This window comes from Diabrotica undecimpunctata, chromosome 6 (genome assembly GCF_040954645.1).
Source record: "Diabrotica undecimpunctata isolate CICGRU chromosome 6, icDiaUnde3, whole genome shotgun sequence".
NCBI lineage: Eukaryota > Metazoa > Arthropoda > Insecta > Coleoptera > Chrysomelidae > Diabrotica > Diabrotica undecimpunctata.
Window position 1 is genome coordinate 130,676,335 of NC_092808.1, and position 18,417 is coordinate 130,694,751.

General features: G+C 32.4%; 1 protein-coding gene across 3 annotated transcripts in view; it reads left to right on the forward strand.

Annotated features, from left to right (window-relative positions):
* Positions 1 to 18,417, forward strand: part of TfAP-2 (transcription factor AP-2) — a 170,435-nt gene that overhangs the window by 81,090 nt on the left and 70,928 nt on the right. Inside the window, exon 1 of one of the 3 annotated variants that reach the window (XM_072535405.1) lies at positions 6,818 to 7,167. The exons of 1 other annotated variant lie outside the window; for it this stretch is intronic. In XM_072535405.1, coding sequence (XP_072391506.1) covers positions 6,961 to 7,167 — 207 coding nt within the window. In that variant the 5' untranslated portion in view covers positions 6,818 to 6,960. Of the gene's footprint in view, positions 1 to 6,817; positions 7,168 to 18,417 lie in introns of those variants that run through there. One more of the 3 variants, XM_072535406.1, reaches the window with a different exon arrangement.

Consider the following 18,417-nt stretch of genomic DNA (forward strand, 5'->3'; position numbering starts at 1 on the left):
TATCTAAAACATGCAAACAACAGACAAATAGGTATTTTACATTTTAAACATTGTATTTTTTAAAAATTACTTTAACGTATTACAAAATGACAAATTTTATGTATACAATTTTCTTCTTCTTTTTCTTTGCCTTTATTTATCTACAATAATATATCTATATATAATGTAATTATGAATATGTCGTCACTGTTTAAATATGTAAAAAAAATTATTCTTGGGGAATGCAGTCAATTGATTTGGGCTAATACAAGTAAACCTCTTTGAGCTTAGTCTGAAAATGTTTGCATTTAGATAATAAAAAAAAAACTTACTGCTCGTGGTTACAAATTAATTCAATAACTTTGATGAACATGAAGAATTTAGAATACATAAAAATTAAACATAATACAATTTAAAACTACACTACTAAATATCATTTTAACGAAATAAAAGAGACATTTCACTACATTAAAAATTTGATTAATCAAATGTTACGTATTCCCAGTTCCACTGTATGGAGTGGAAGCATGGACTTTATCATCATCATCATATAACGGGGGTCCTACGGCGATTGCCGCTTCCTGCATTTCAGCCTCCATCTTTGCCTATCTCTCCAATCTCCCTCTTCTAAGCCTCTAGATTGCATTGTTTTTGTAATTTCTCTTCTTCAGGAATTTGGTGGTCTTCCCCTTTTCCTTCTTTCTGGCGGAACATACATTAAGGCTTTCTTTGGCCACCGCTCCTCCTCCATTCTCATCACGTGATCATACCATTGTAATTGCCTTCCTTGTATTCTATCTGAAAGAGTATCTCTAATTCCTGTACGGTTTCGTATTTCCTCATTCCTGATTCTTTCCATTCTCGATACTCGACATGACCTTCTAAGATAATCCATTTCCACAACGTCTACTTTATCTCGTTCATATATGTGGTACACATATGTGGTAATTGGTTCTACAATTGCTCTGTATACGCGAAGTTTGGTATGCAATTTTATTTTATTAGACCACAGTAATGAATTCAGTATTCGGATGCATTTTTTCCCTTGGGTTATTCGGTTTTGTACATCTATCTTAACTCTGCCATCTGCTGATATGATGCTTCCTAGATATTTATACTGGTTGCAGCCTTTTATGACTGCGTTTTCAAGCCTCAGATCTGTGGTATTTCCTCCAATTTTTAAATATTCTGTTTTGTTTATGTTTACAGTAAGCCCCCATTTGGCATATTCCTCAAATAATTTTCGATTCATATAATTTATATCTTCCTCATCAATTGCAACCACCACCTGATCATCTGCAAACAACAATGTATACAGAGTCTCTTGTCCCACTTCGATGCCCATAAATCTACATTTATTTCTCCAATTCCTGAATGCTTCTTGGACGTATATTTTAAAGAGTGTCGGTGACAAACAGCATCCTTGCTTTAGGCCTTTAGTGACTTTAAATTCATTTGAGGTTCTGGTTCCAATTTTTACACAACTAACTGCATTTTCGTACAATTTATATATCGCTCGGATATACGTCGAATCCAATCCGGACCTTTCGAGGACCTCAAACATTTTCTTTAACGGGACACTATCATATGCTTTCTCAAGGTCTATAAATACGAAATGGTTCTCTCTACTTCTTTCGACATGTTTTTCAATTATTTGTCGTAGGATAAATATATTATCAAGGCAGGATCTCCCGGTACGAAAGCCGCTTTGTTCTTCAATATCTTGTATCTGTCTTTCAACCCTCTTCTTTAATATTCTGCCGTACAACCGGCCCACAGAGCTCGTCACACTAATACCTCTATAATTGGAACAGTCTCTTTTATTCCCTCTCTTATATATGGAGCTTATATAAGATTTATTCCAATCTTTAGGAATTTCCTGGTCTCCACACATACATTTATTGAAAAGGTCTACTATTAATTCTAAAAGTGCAGTCGGCCCATATTTAACCAGCTCTATGGGAATGTCTCCAGGCCCTGCGGCTTTTCCGTTTTTAACCTCTTTTAAGGTTTCCGTCAATTCAGATAATGTTATTAAAAGGATTTCCTGTCTTTCGTCTCTGTTGTCTATTAATTCCCTTATCTTTTCCCATCTGTACTCTACTCTATCCTCTTTCAGCAGTTTCGTATAATGTTCTTCCCATTCATTTAACTTTATGAGAGAAATGTTGTCTTCATTTTTCTCATTTTTCCTAAACTGCTTTAATGTTTTCCAAGCTTGTGCCACTTTTGTTCCACCCATAAATCTGTCCAGTTCATCACACTTAGCCTCCCAGTTTATATTTTTCGCCTTATCCACGTCTTTTATAACTTCTTAATTCCATTTAGCGTATATTTCTCTGTCTTGAGGATCTTTGGATTGAAGCCATATGTGATATGCTTGTTTTTTCTTGAGAACTTTCTCTTCTAGTTCTGTTGACAACCATTCAGGTTTTCCTTTTTCCGATTTTCAACTTTTCCCAGTGCTTCATTTGCCGCTTCATAAATATATTTTTTAATTACCTCATACAGACTTTCAGGGTCTAAGTCCTTTGTTTCTATATTTTTTATTTTCTGAGCTATTCTAATTTTATATAAGAACTTTGTCGAATCTTGTTTAAAGCTTTCCAGGTTATATTTTATGTTTTTTATGTTTTCTATGGTTGTTCCTGCATGGACTTTAGCAGGACAATTAATAAAAAAACTCTCGACCTTTGAAATGTGGATATATAGAAGAACTCTGATACAGTCTTACAGAACTCTATATAGACTCTAGTGAGCTGAATTACTGCTCGGTAGCTCCAGAACTCGCGAATAAAATTAATTCTTCTTCTGATTCAATGGATTTTTTCAATGGAATAAACATTGCAGATTTCTTTTAATAATAATATTATACAGTACATTAAAAATCCTATGGCTGCAGGCTAGGGTGATATCCGATCTAAAGGCCGTATGACACTATGCATTTTCTTGTATCATTTCTTATATCGTTTCTGATATAGAAAGTTATTTATGTTTTCTTGTATCGTTTCTTGCAGGTACATGTGTGCTCTGTATGACACTATGCAAGTTCTTTTACCGGAAATTGTATGTGATTCGGCACATGATTGGTCGAAATTTTGACACATACAAAAATAGAACTGCAGTACCGGAGGAACTGAGGACACCAAGCCAGAGGCTACTGATTATTTTTTAAAATACTGTGGTTCAAAAATGAAAGAGATAAAATGTCCCAATATTAAAACTAAATTGGAAACCACAATTTTTGAAGATATTCAACAGGCTGTAATGGAATACAGAAATAATAAATAATTTGGTTGTAATAATTTATTTGTTTTTTTTTTACAAATTATGTGTTTGAATGGCATGCTCTTGAAATTCTGCTCTCTTATTTTTAGATATAAAATATTCTTTAAACTCATCACGAATTTTTATGTATTGTTTTTAGTAATACATCTCCTCCTACTTTCAGTAGTTCCGATGCTATTTGATCCAATCTCTGTGATTTATTGTTTTTCAATTTGGCTACTGCTGTTCTAATCTTGGTTATTGTTGGTGGGCACCGTTCTGTGATGTCTGCTTGGTCTAACGAAGTTTTAAGTTTTTGCGCACAACTTGGCGCATTTCTTGTACAAGAAACTGCAGTGGACACAAATTCTTGTATCGTTTCTGATATAAGAACTATACGCTTGTATGACACTATCCATTTTTTGGTTATATCAGAAACGATATAAGAAATGATACAAGAAAATGCATAGTGTCATACGGCCTTTAAGATTTATCCCATCTTCCTGATAATATTCTGGAGTTTTAGCGGAGGTAATTAACACATAATTTCCAACAGGTCACTTTAGTGATTGTTTAAAATTTTCTAAGGTTATTCCTCGGTATAAGGCTGGTGTTCACGATTTACCTTCCAATTATCGTCCTTTTTCTTTGTTATCATCGGTGTCAAAGGTTATAGAAAAGTTGGTAAAAATCCAATTGATGACTTTCTTACAAAAACACAATTTTTTTTTGTTCTTGGCTTGGACAATTTTCATTTAGCCAGTCGCAATTAGTATGAGCTTTATTATCGAATTTAAATATGCATATAAATATTTAAAGAATTAGTGGAACATGATAATAATAATAATAATAATAATGTTTATTAATTTTTCATATACATTGTATATGAAAATATTATATTAATATTATTAATATAATAATAATAATATACCTAATTATTCCGTACTTAGCTAATGTACATACTATGTTAATAAATACTATATTATACCCATCGAGCAAAAAGGCAAAAGAGGGAATGTAAAGGTAGTGGGGGCAAAAATATTGTTAGACAGGAAGTACCATCTTGAGAGGCCACATTCGGAAGGAAACGGAGTCTCTTTCCTTGTTTAAGAAATCAAATTTAGTTGGGTTATGTTATTGCTGATGTTATTGTTTGTCCCAACTGTCACATGAAAGATTATTTGTATTTTCTATTGAAGTTTTTTAATTGTTTCACATTTTAGACTATTATTGTTATTATTTAATTAAAACTTTATTGTGTTCTAGTGATAAAAAAAGTATTTTAAGTGTATTATGTATTAATATTATGTAATATTAATATTATGTAATATAAAATAAATAAATAGATAAATTAGAACCCCTACACCACTGTATGATTATTGTGAAGTGTCATGAAATTTAAATTTGGCGCATTCGCATTTCCGGATATGTCCGCCATCAGAGACCACTTTTTTTGGTTTCCTTTTCATAACGATTAGATTCCCTCTTTTGTCTTTTTGTTCGATGATTATACCTTTATTATAATTCAGCTATTGACAGACGTCATGTGAAATACATAGTGTATACATCTTACAAATAGAAAAACTATACTTGGACTTAAATAAAGGTTATGTTGTTGCTGCGGTTTTCTGTGACAGATGCCAGTCTGTATCAATGAATGAGCGCTACTTTACTAATATTTTTATTAGTTGTGTCGTACCTCAAGGCTCTGTCTTAAGTCCTATCTTTTTCTTGATATATTTTAATGACATAATTAACCTCGACATTAATGGCTTGTTTACCATATTTGCAGATGACACCACAATTTTATGGCAAAACAAAGACTCTGAGGTACTGAATGAGATTATTAGTATTGATCTGCTAAAAATCTTAGAGTGGTACAAAGCTAATCATTTGACATTTATTTCTTCAAAAACCAAATTAATTTCTTTTAAGAATGATGTAAACAACATTATTCTGGCCAATTCTAATGCTTTCTCGTAGTCGACAAATATCAGTGCCAATGGTTTGTATTCTGCAGACTTCTCTATCAGGTTCTTTATCATTAGTAAATGGTCGTTAGTGCTGTATCCCGATCTAAATCCAGCTTGTTCTCTAGTCTGATAGAAGTCTAATTTAGCGTCCAGTCTTTTTTTGATAATTTTTGTGAAAAGTTTATATATGTGTGAAAGTAAACTAATATGATAGTATTTTTTTAAATCTGTTATGTCTCCTTGCTTGTGTAATAAAATAATGGCTACATTGTTCCATTGAGAAGGAGTTTTTCCTTGGTAGATGCATTCGGTGAAAAGCTTGGCCAAAGCCTGGATAGTTTTATTTCCACCTTTCATTTCTAAAAGTGCCGTTTTGATTTCGTATGGAGTTATTTCTGGTATTAAGTCTGATCCCTGGTTTGTGAGTTTGGGCAGGGGCTGATCTTGCCTTTCGTCGGTGCTCTCATACATTTGACGATAAAAGGATTCGAAAACCTCAAAAATTTTGGTTCTATCATTAGTAATGTTTCCATCTTTGTTTTTTATTTTGTACATATTTTTGTTGCGTACATTGTTCGTATTTCTCCTCAAAACTTTTAAACTTTTGTTTTCTTGAATTATATTAGTTATTTCTCTTGTATTGTTTTCTCTTACATCTTTTCGGATTGACCGGTGGATATCTTTATTTAATTTCTTCATTGTTGTGTAGTTGGAACCGTATTTTTTCGTCAGCTGTCTTCTATCCTATTAGCTCTTTGGTATTTTGGCTTAGTGTTTCTTTATGGGTCAGAACGGTCGGGCAGCACTCCCTCTCCGTTTCTTTTAGTGCCTTCATTATGCCATCATTTGCTTGATCTATATCTTCTATTTCGTCTTGCAAGTTTTGTATATGTCTGGTTAGTGTATCTGCATACAGGTCGTTGTTTTCTGGGGGAATCCATTTCTTTTTTCTTTTTTAGGATCATTTTTGTTCTTTCCAATGTGACATTTAATAGTATCTTAGCTCGGATTAATCTGTGGTCGCTTCCTATTGAAAATTTGTTGAATACTTTAATGTCTATGATTATTTCTTTTCTGTTTGTTATGATATAATCTATTTCATTTTTGACACTGCCATCTGGGCTGGTCCATGTCCGTTTATGCTGAGGATTTTTATCGAAAAAAGAGTTCATCATGAATATGTGCAACTATATTTTTTTAATTCACTTTCATATGGATAATGGCTATTATACTAATATTATACTAATATATTATTTACGGCTTTTTGTAATGCACTTTATACCTAATTGTTTATTAATTAATATTTATTGAACATTTATTATTCATTTAAAATCAAATGCAACCTTATTAGGTAGATGTATAAACTGTTTTTTATCATTAATTAAAATCGTGTAATATATTTATTGAAATAAAAATGTTAAATAAAAATTAATTTGCACATTGCAACAATTGTAAATAAGAGATTCCTATGATAGATACGCAGCGAAACCCAATATAATTTCTCTACCGTTCACAACCGCGCAGCATCTCTGGTACTCGACCGTCGGTCGGTACTACCTTGACCGTGGACGAAAGAATGGGTCGTCCGGTCCTGGTACCGCTGTGGGTACCCTTCGTCCCCCTCTAGTGGTCACTAGCTCGCGGGCACCAGAAGACGTCAGTTTGCCTCGAGCTTTCTTACAATCAAATCGTTCGTTCTTCTTCTGTTTTTACTAATACGAAAAATGTGCCTTCTCTGAATATGGACAGTCATCCAGACTCCCCCGATTCCCTGGCTAGTGACCAGTTGACGGTTGATTTGTTAAATTCCCGAAGGAAACGGAACAGGATCATTGTTAACGACGTTGGGAGACGGTCGCCTGATTTAAATGTGAAAAACAATAACAACGATGTTGATTTTGTGCTTATGGAAGAGCATGCTGATCATCACGAGAATGGAGATGATGAGGTACGTTTGCTCTAATTATTTTTTCTTAGATTTTAAAAATTAAACGTTTAAACGAGTATTTAGTAAATTGCAGTGAACTTTTCAATTTTAATTTTATACTATACTAGACACTATTAAAGGTTTTAAAAATTAGTTTATTTGAAATGACGTGTAGCCTAAATTTAAAATATGCTATAAATACATTTAAAAATCTTGCAGCAGCTACAGCTATTTTAATTCAGATTTTGATTCTTATATAGAATTTTAAGCATAACCGACAGTAAGAATGTGCAATTACTTATAACATTCAGATATCATATTTTTGCTTATTCAAAATTAGTCATATTACTTGTTTTTTGTAATGATAAACCTTGAAACTATAAAATTATGTCTTCATCAGTCAATCAATTGTACTTCTTCATAGCGATGGTTGGTTGTTCTAACTACAGTATACTCCCTCTATAACGAACACGGTTATTACGAGGTTTCGCTTATAACGAGGTACATTAGATGTCCCGTGAAATTTCTATTGAACTATAACCCTCTATAGCGAGGTAAATTTGGTTACAACGAGATAAAATAAGATTGAAAAACGTGTTTTTTACGTTTCGGCCCGGCCGTAGCTATAAATAAATACCCTTTTTAACTGCGCCGCCCGCAATAAAATTCTTACAATTTATGATTCTTAGTTGGAAATTTACAATTTATGATTCACAAGTGTCATTGTAGGGGGTTGACCATTCACACCTAATAAGGTCCTAATAGACAAGATGTGCAAAGTGTTTTAAAGGTTGTCAGAAACTTTATCCAAAGAAAAAACGTAAATGAAGAAGCATAAAATTGTTTCACATCTTTAGAAAATATGATAAATAGAATACTGGACAATTTAACGCAGTCAAAAATGACAGACTTCTTCTAATTGCAGACGCAGAAGTTTATATTATTCTTGAAAATACTCTTTATACAGATTTACAGAATACAGATTTTCTGTTTTAACGTATATCATTGACAATAAAAGTAAACAACTCTTTTTTTTTAATGTATTTCATTGACAATAAAAGTTTTTTTCAAAAACGCCATTCAAACAATATTTATTAGCATCTTATATTGCTCTGAATGGCTTCACTATAGAAAGTTAATGTTTTAGAAAACTACATATTCCTATGCATGCACAGTATTATTGTTGTTGGATATAACGAGATCCGCTTATAACGAGGTAATTAGTCTGCCATTTCAGTTCTCGTTATAGAGGGAGTCTACTGTATTATTTTCACTAATTCGACCGATTTTCTTTATTTCTGTATTGTCATTTACTCTAAAAGTATGGTAATTTCAATTCTTTTCGTTTACACTTACACGAGAGTGTGCAAGAAGTCTTTTTTTAACATAAATTATACAGTCTATCTGTACGTGAAATTGCTATAGTGCTCCATAATTCTTCCCAGAAGGTACAAATGTATCGTATTTTTGTATTTGATTCTGCAGTTTGGAAATTACTTTGTCTTATTCATAAACTTATGTGTATATGACTTATTCGATGTAATTTCTCTCCTGAACTGAAGATGTTTATCATCTGCTTTATACTGCCGACAATTTTGAGGTCAGTTAAACTGCTGGTTGTTTCGTTTCAAAAAATGTTCTTTACTTCTTTATTTAAAAACCCAAACAATCACAAAGCAGTACTATTTAATTATTATTGAAAAATAAATTTAATGGTATTTTGTATATTTGTATTATAGTCGTTTACCTAAATCTTTATCCTATTTTTCTAAACTAAATGATAATATTCTTCCCGTGTAGAATGTTGAACCCGCCGTATAAATCACTGTGATAAAAACATGGCAACGTCTTGCGATTTCCGAAGCATACCCTGCGGGGAGGGTTCCCCAGTTTACCTGGGGCAGCTTTTAAATGGGACGGTATTTCTCTACCTGTTCTCATCTCCGAGTGCGATGTCACTTTGTGGCGGTGTTTTCGAGACAAACGTTTCAGACTGTGTAAAACCAATAAATAACTCGATGAATGAATGAATCTATGTATATTGAAATGAATTGTGCTTGCCGGTGCATCTTTTCCAAGAATCAGTATAATATATCGATGGCGTAAGTGCAAAATGTATCCGCGAAAAGCAACACTTTTCAGGAAAAACAAAAAATTTTGTAGTGATAGAAATTATAATTTTGACGTTATTTAAACTATTTGTAATATATTCCGTAGAAATATTTTATTATTTCAGTTTGTTGTGTAAAAAGTAGTGTGTTGCATTTGGTCTGTAGCATTTTTGAGAAATGTTCCTAAATAAGATTCTAATACAAAAAATGCTGGTTAACATAAACTGCTCATTTATTCTAAAAACGATAGGTCCAAATTTATAAAAAATTAACATTTTTTCTTTTTGACAAAAGTAGATTTTAATTATAGAAATTTTTTAATTAGATTAATATTTCAACTTAGTTATTGAAATCATATGTCTATATAATGGCTGTTCTCTTTTAAAGTTCCGTCTTCTGTCGAAGGTTGAAAATCACACGGCAATTTTCACTTTATTTATGGCGGCTCTAAAAATTTCGACGGTGCTTAAGTTAAACCATTCTCTCAGATTTCACAACCAAGAAGTGCGCCTACCATGATCAAATGTAGCAGTCTCTAGATCTTAATCCTCTCATGACATGTCCAACATTTTTAAGTTTTCGCTTTTCAATAGTTTGAACGACTTATATATACGCAGCATTCTACGATAGCACACGCGTTCAAATGCCTTTAATATTTTTATCTCTAATTTTTTCAGCGTCCGGCCTCAGAGCCCTAGAGTAGCGTTGTAAAAATATAGCAGCGTAGTCCTTATCCATAGGCTCATCTTTAGGTTTTTATTTTATACCTAATACATTCTTCATATTTACAAATTTAGCTCTAGTGATTTCAATACGACTTTCAATCTCTTGAATTAACTCTAGACTATGAGTTATCCATGTATCTAAATACTTATAAATGTTTACTCTTTAAAAGTATTACATATCTTACATGTTTGTGACAGTTTCGTTCAGTCGGTTTAATATATCAATCAAGTTCTGTAAAGTTGAAGTGAATATGTCCGTGACCGTGTAAGGGCTACAGCTTCTTCTTCTTCTTAAGGTGCCATGCATTTCTGCGTAGGCGTCCACCGTACATCGTCTTGTCAGGTGAGATGTTAAATATTCTGGATTAAATAATTCTGTTTTTAGCAGCATTGCGAAGCATTTCATAGCTGTGGATTCCTGTCCATTGTCGAATATTGCGCAGCCATGACATTTTTTTACGTCCGAGACCTCTCCTACCCTCTATTTTCCCTTCGAGTATCAGTTGCTGAAAAGTGTATCGTTCTCCTCGTATAATGTGCCCCAAGTATGCAGTCTTCTTACTTTTTACATAATTAAAAAGTTCCCTATCCTGTAAGCCCGCTCTTCTGAGTACTTCCTCATTTCTGACCCTGTCCGTCCATGATATTCTGAGCATTCGACGCAGGCACCACATTTCGAACACTTCAAGTTTGTTAATGGAACTGGCCTTTAACGTCCATGCTTCCATTCCGTACAGGAGAACAGGCCACACGTAACACTTAAGCATCTTGTATCGGAGGTTGAAGTCCAATTTGCGATCAGTCAGAAACTTACGAAGCCTCAAAAAAGCATTTCTGGCTTGTTCAACTCTGCTCTTTATTTCATTCTCGGGGTCCCAACCCTCATTCAGCAAACATCCCAAGTATTTGAATTGCCTGACTTGTTCGATTTCTTCTCCAGAGACATATATCTTTGCGTTGGGGTAATCATTTCTACTTATAATCATTGATTTTGTCTTCTTGATATTTATTTTCAAACCCCGAGCTTCACTTGCAAGAGTTAGATCATTCAAAAGGCATTGAAGATCTTCGATGTTATCTGCCACTATGGCTGTATCATCGGCATACCTGATGTTATTAATAAATATGCCGTTAACTTTAATACCCTTATTAGAGTCTTCCACTGCTTCTGCGAAGGCTTTTTCTACGTATAAATTGAACAGCATTGGAGACAGTATACAACCTTGCCTTACTCCTTTTTTAATGGAGAAATCTTCTGTTTCGTTGGAATTTTGAAGACGTACTGTTGCTGTCTGATTCCAATACAGATTGGCAATGATTCTTATATCCTTTGCATCCAATCCCAACTCTTGTAGGTATTTTATCATCAATTCATGTTTTACATTATCGAATGCTTTCTCGTAATCGATGAAACAGATAAAAACATCCTTTCTTTGATCTAAACAATTCTGTATCAATGTTTGCATACTAAATATCGCTTCTCTTACAGCTACAGGCTACAGCTTAATAGGAGCTAAATTATGATAGAAGGCAGAGCACAGAACAATATTCTAGATGCATCTAACAGGGCTAGATAAAGTCGAGCAACTAGTCCAGGACAGGGAAGGATAAAACGAAATTAAAAAAAAAAATAAAAATTTGAGTGTACAAAGAAATCGATTTTGGTCGATTTTAACTCCCATACCGCAACCATCTTCATTACTCTCAGGCACAACTAAATAGCACAGTGCAATCTAGTAACTAGAAAAAAATATATAACTTTTATATATTCAAAACTTAAATTGAAGAAAAACAAAGCATAAATTAGGACTAGAATTAAATAAAGGCTCGGATGAAACACGTTCTGTACAACAAGTGCCTAACGATATGTTGTAGGAAAATTTTCGTGGATAAAATTGTAACGATATTAAAATATGGTCATTAAAGATTTTAATACACAGGAAAGATATACAAATTGATATAAAAATCGTTAATGGTAATTTAGATTTGTCGTTTAGTTAAAATGATTGTTTTCTCACGTAGCACTTTCAAGTTTATCACTTACAATATATATATATATATATATATATATATATATAGCTAAAAGGATGATGGTCCATTATTTGTTCTTCTTCTTCTTCAGCCTTAAGTAATCCAACTTTGGACATAGGCCTCCCCCAAATCAATCCAGTGTCTTCTATTTTGCGCCACTTGCTTCCAGTTGTGTCCTCCGATCTTCTTAATGTCATCAGCCCATCTTATTTGTGGTCTTCCTCTGCTTCTCTTTCCTAACCATGGCCTCCACTATTGTATTTCGTGGTTCCATCTCTTATCCTTCAGTCGGGCATTGTGTCCTGCGAAGCTCAATTTTAATTTGGCAGCATGCTGCCATTATTTTTATTATGGAGATAATACGAATTTCTTGTACTTTAGCTCATGTAAAATATTGTATGGTATCTAATTAAGCAAAAAAAATGAAGGTGTACAAGCCTTTCACCTTTGAAATATATGTCTTCTAGTTTTCCGCGTTTCTACGCGTTTTCCGTATGCTTAAATAAAAATGATTTTTCCAATCAATTAATCACAGGTCACTCGTGCCTCGAGTCTAAGAAAAACATCAGCCAGAAAATGGCTTAATCAATCAAAAATCTGTTGTTGAAACTCCTTCCCATTGGAACGAAATTATTGAAAACTTCAGGTCCACCATTAAGTCACCTGTTATGACTAGTTGAGAAGCCTACAACGGTTTGACAACCGTTTATATATATATATATATATATATATATATATATATATATATATATATATATATATATAAGGGTAATTATTTACTAAAATAAATGGAAAATCCCTGTCCCAAGCTAATTTTATGTAATAAATGTTATTATTTTTAAGTTTTTGCTTCAATAACGATATATTATTAGGTATTCTTGGCACGTCACAGCATATTCAGTAATTTAATAATGGAATGTTTAAATAAAGAAACCCCAAAACACAGTCGTCCGGTACGGGTACACGTAAACTCATCACCAATTACCATAAATACCCTCGTACATAGTACAAACTCATCACCGCCATAAAAGTAGGGTTTTCAAAGTAGACAAGAGATTGGTAAACTGATCACTGGCCTACCTGCAGCCTGGATCAGGTATAGACCATAAAATTCCAGCAAACGGCTAGTTTTTGGTAATTTCACAGAATAATCCAAATCCAGATGTCTTAAATGCAACTGCAATTTATTGGTTTTTATTTGGGAATTACACAAAATTTTATTGATAGCTACCTAAAATCATGCGAAAAGAAAAATTTCTCTTCATTTGCCCTTGTTTCTTCAACATGTATAGTGAACTGCTAATTTATTACGTCCTGAGCCAACGCGGACAAAAAATGATGGTTATCAATAATTTCAAATTTCAATTGATTGCGAAAGACTCTAAAAAAATCGAATTGACTTTTGTGGACTTGTGCGACGAAAGGGTGTAAGGCTAAATGTCATACAACTGGTGAGTAGAAATGTTATACCGTTTTTGTTTAGTTGTTTCGCACTGGTTTTCGCGAATAATCCTGATCAAACAGAAAAAAATCAGCGTAATTAAGTTCTTTAACTTAGTGAACTCTATGAATTTTGTTATATAAAATAATTATGTTACATAAAAAGTTTTGAATGATCTAAAACCTAGAATACAATGATCAGATATAAAAATTTTTTTAGTTGTATACGCGGTTTGTCAAAAAAAAATGAATTGTGGATATTCTCAAGTCTTAGTAAAATTCATGTTGTTTAACGAACCGAGTAAATGACTAAAGAATACTAATATCTGATTCTGATGACTGAAATTCTAGATCATTCATAACTAGAGAATAAATTTTTTTTCATAAAACTAAAAATAAAAAATTTTTCCATATGGTACCAACTTAATTGGACTCCTTATATACATATACTAAAAAAGCGATAAACGCTTGTAGTCAACGCTGATCAGTTAGACTACAAACACAACTATATATTTGGGTGTGCAGCCGAAGATAGGACAAAGAAGTACTCTTTTTAAACTACCAAGCTTTCGCAGATCTCTATGTGCATCATCAGGGTGCTACAATAAACAAAATTAGTACAAATTACAGAATAAAAATTATTTTGTATCTTATACTAATTGAGGTTAGTTGTCATGATGTTTATGGAATGAAATGAACAACTCATGTGACTCCTACAAATATTGGCGAAAACTAACCAAAAAATGTAAAAATATTGCTTTTAAAAGCACTCTAATTGTGCGACCTTTGTACAAGTCATTAAAAGATAAAATACAGGAAGTTGTACTTAAGCATTTTGATACATTCTGCCATAATAAATGCATTGCTGATTACTTCAAATTTAAAAATTTCCGCCAATGATGCCATAAAATGTAAAGCTTTACATGTGTAAAAAATTAGGTTTCCTTCGACTTCAATGCACTAATAGCACACTCAAGTTTTTAGCTTTTCCTATTTTTCAGATATTTTATATTTACTAACTGTCCAAAATCGTGTAATATTTTCAAAATAGTCAAATAACGCCAAAACGGTAAGACTTAGACCGAATGTATGCTTAACAAATTATCTCGAGAATTCAATGAGAAATATAAAAATGCAATGAAAATCAAATAACGAAGTTGGGACTACTTCCGATATAAACAAAAATAGCACATATTGACAAATATTTTCATTTTAAAGTTCACTATCGAAATCCTATGCAACTAAATTTTTAGATCTCAAAACCATTTAGATTGGCAGATATGCCTAATAGGCCACACCGTGAGACATATTATTATCTCAGTTAAATTTTAAAGCAACTTACTTAAAATAATTTCTTAATTTATTAAATTATCACATAAACGAGAAGTATAACAGGTAAGAGGCAATCTTTCTCATTAGAAACCAGGCAAAAATCACGGTGATGAATTTACCTATCTGCGGTGATGAGTTTACCAATCTCCAAAGGATGCCGGTGATCAGTTTACTATATCTCTGAGGGTCTAATAATTTTATGAGGGGCTATATAGTGATGAGTTCGTACACGTCCCCTGGTACGTCCCATTTCCAGAGTTAAAAATCTTGTTATGAGTATTTATTTTTTTTGTCGTTAATAACTGAATAAAAAATATCAAAAAATATAAAAAAAAATTGATCAAAATATCTATGTGCAAATGCTGTCCTCAAAGTATTCAAACAGTCCCCTGCTAAAATTTGAAATCCGCGCTGAGTCAAATTTTATTTTGGTGCGGGACTTTGTTTGGTGCAACTACTGCGTCTGCTGGTTAGTGAAAACAGCGCCCTGGTAAAAATGTTTTTAACTATTTTAAGAGTTTTAATATCGACAATTGGTTTACAATAATTGATTAGCTGTTTCGTTTTTCTGATATGTTTAAATAATTTTGTTTCATTAAGTATATATGCATGTAAAAATAACAGCCCCCTGATTGATTAGCTGTTTCGTTTTTCTGATATGTTTAAATAATTTTGTTTCATTAAGTATATATTCATGTAAAAATAACAGCCCCCTGACCACCAGTCCCCTGCCATTTCATAGCACTGGGACTGGACTTATTTTTACAATAATACCTACTTAATAAAATAAAATTATTTAAACATATCATATTACAGAAAAACTGTGTCTACATACTAGATAATCAATTATTTTAAACAAATTTTCCTTATTAAAATTCTGAAAATAGTCAAAAAACCTTACCAGGGGACTGTTTTCACCAACAGCTGAGACACGTAGTTCATTAGCAGACGCAGTAATAGCACCGCAACAAAAGAGCGGTTGCCTAATTAGCTCCACAACTCCACAACTGCTGTCAGTTTTGGCCAAATATTTTAAAAGTTATCAGATCCAGATTTTTGTCTAAAAGGAAGGAGATTATTTTAATATTTTCCTATATCTGTACCGGTTTTTGAGAAATACGTTAATTTAAAGCTTTTTCCTAACATACAATGTTAACACTGATTTTTTTGTAAGGCATCATATAATTTATATTAATAATTACTTTAGTTACTTCAAAACTACCAATTTTTTAAAGTATTATGGTCAACCTAAAATATCGGCTGTGATAATTAGTTAGCAGAAGTAATGTTGTTTGTTTTTATATTTTATTATGACTGACTTTAATGACATAAAATTAGAGTCTTAAAAATACTGTCAAATTAAACATAAAAAAATAATTGTTTTTACATTCAATGCTAGCCATACATCGATAGTAAACATATTAAAAGAAAATAAATTGCATCCCTATAAGATGATACCTACTCAGGAGCTCATGGAAGACGATTTTGATAGGAGAACTTTTTTTTGTGGGCAAATGATGGATAACAATATTATCCAATTAGAAGACGTTATGTTTTCTGATGAGTGTACTTTTTCACTTAACGGTCATGCTAATCGGCAAAATTGCCGCTACTGGGCCACGGAAAATCCTTACTGGATGAGAGAAGAACACACTCAATACCCTCAAAAGGTTAATGTTTGGGCAGGGATTGTAGGAAACAATATCATTGGTCCCTTTTTCATTGAGGGCAACTTGAATGGCAACAATTATTTGGCACTACTTCAAAATGATGTCATTCAATCGGTGGATAGGGAGGCGAGGATCGATTGAATGGCCAGCGCGATTACCTGATCTTACATTATTAGATTTCTTTTTATGGGGATATGTGAAGAGCCATGTGTACAAAACTAAACCTTCTGATTTAAATGACTTAAAAGAACGAATAACGCTTGCGATTAGATCGATCACGCCTGTTATGTTAAATAATGTTAGAAGACAGTTTTATTTGAGATTAGGATGTTGCCAAGACGTTCGCGGTGAACATTTTGAACATCTACTTCATTAACATTCATAGTTCTTCTTCGTGTTCTACATTTTATTACGTTTTGCATTACATTTTAGTTTTTAATTGTATTGTAGCGAATTTCGGTAACCACATGATTTTAATTTATTTTATCTTAATTAATCTTAATAAACTTTAAAGCGACAACATTTTTGAATGGAGAATGAAAAGACCTTTCAAACGATATATCACAAGCCTATACTTCCTATTTTAAAAATTGGGGGTTGTACCTGTCATTCTAAGGGGGTTAAAGGTAGAGGTTGCATTTTCACGTTAAAGAATGTCAAGTTATAATTAAAATTTGACGTGTTTCGGGATTTTTTATAAATATGTACAGCAACCTAAATAATGAATTTATTCCATTTGGCTTTTACACACTGTACGTATAAAAATACAATGTTTAATAACATAAACAGTTTCAGAACCTGTTGTTTTTTTTTTACTCATTGTATTAAAATATTCGCCACACGGCTCGTATTGACAGTTCCTCCATTCGTAAAAAAGGAACAAATTTATGCACGTGTTTCATAAATTACTATTTAAGAATAATTTCTCTAATAATTAAAATTTCTCGTTTATGATGTTTTTCGCCATTTATATCTATTTTAGTTTATTTAAAAGAGAAATAAATATTTGTATCCTCAAAACGTATCTGTAGTTTTGAATGAGTGTTAATTTAACGTATTATGTGACGGCAGATAAACTTGAAAGTGCTGTTTAAATTCATTAACTTTTTCGACCAGGCTATAAACTTTTTCGCCATTTGAGATAAATCTTATATTGTCCATGTTTTTAGAAGAAACGTAAATTAAATCGGCATTTTCTGTAAAACGGAAAGTAATTTAACATCAGTTATTGCGAAAATGCGATTTGCAATAAATAGCATTTATTAACAAGCTTAATTGCTGAAATCAATAAAATAATTTAAGATAAAAAGTTAAAATGGCGGAAATTTATTAGATACACTTACATTATAAATTATGTGTAGGAAATATAGTTTTTATACAAAGAAATTATCTAATAGAAAGGCTAGCAAGTTAAGAATTTTCATCGTAGTGCTAAAATCTTGTTTTCTGGGGACAAAAAAATTGGAATGCTTTGAACCAAGAAATAATTTTCATAAACAAAACATTGGCAACAATTATCTTCTAATTAATTATAATCACGAAGGCACTTTTTGTGTCGAAACACCTTTTTCAAGTGAAATATTTCAACGTTTATGAATATTTATGAACAGAGTGAGTAGGTGACAAATATTTCATCAAGCAAGTGTTTTTAATTTATTGATTTTTTTGAACTATAACAAAGTTATTTAAAAGATTTGATTTGATTTTTTTTTAACTTATTTGTCATATTTAATAGGATCTGTAAATTTCAGATATAAATATTTGTTAATCTTAAGTGATAGTGTGAAATAAAAATATCAACCGCGAACCAAAACAGACAAAGGTATGGTAACAGGTGACTCCCTGGCCCTCCCGGTTGGGGGTTGGGCTAGAGGCCGACAACCTCTTCCTGTAAAAAAGCATATGTTACGGAACCTCAGGAACTATTAGCTGACCGGAACTCACAACGACGACTCTGCAAAC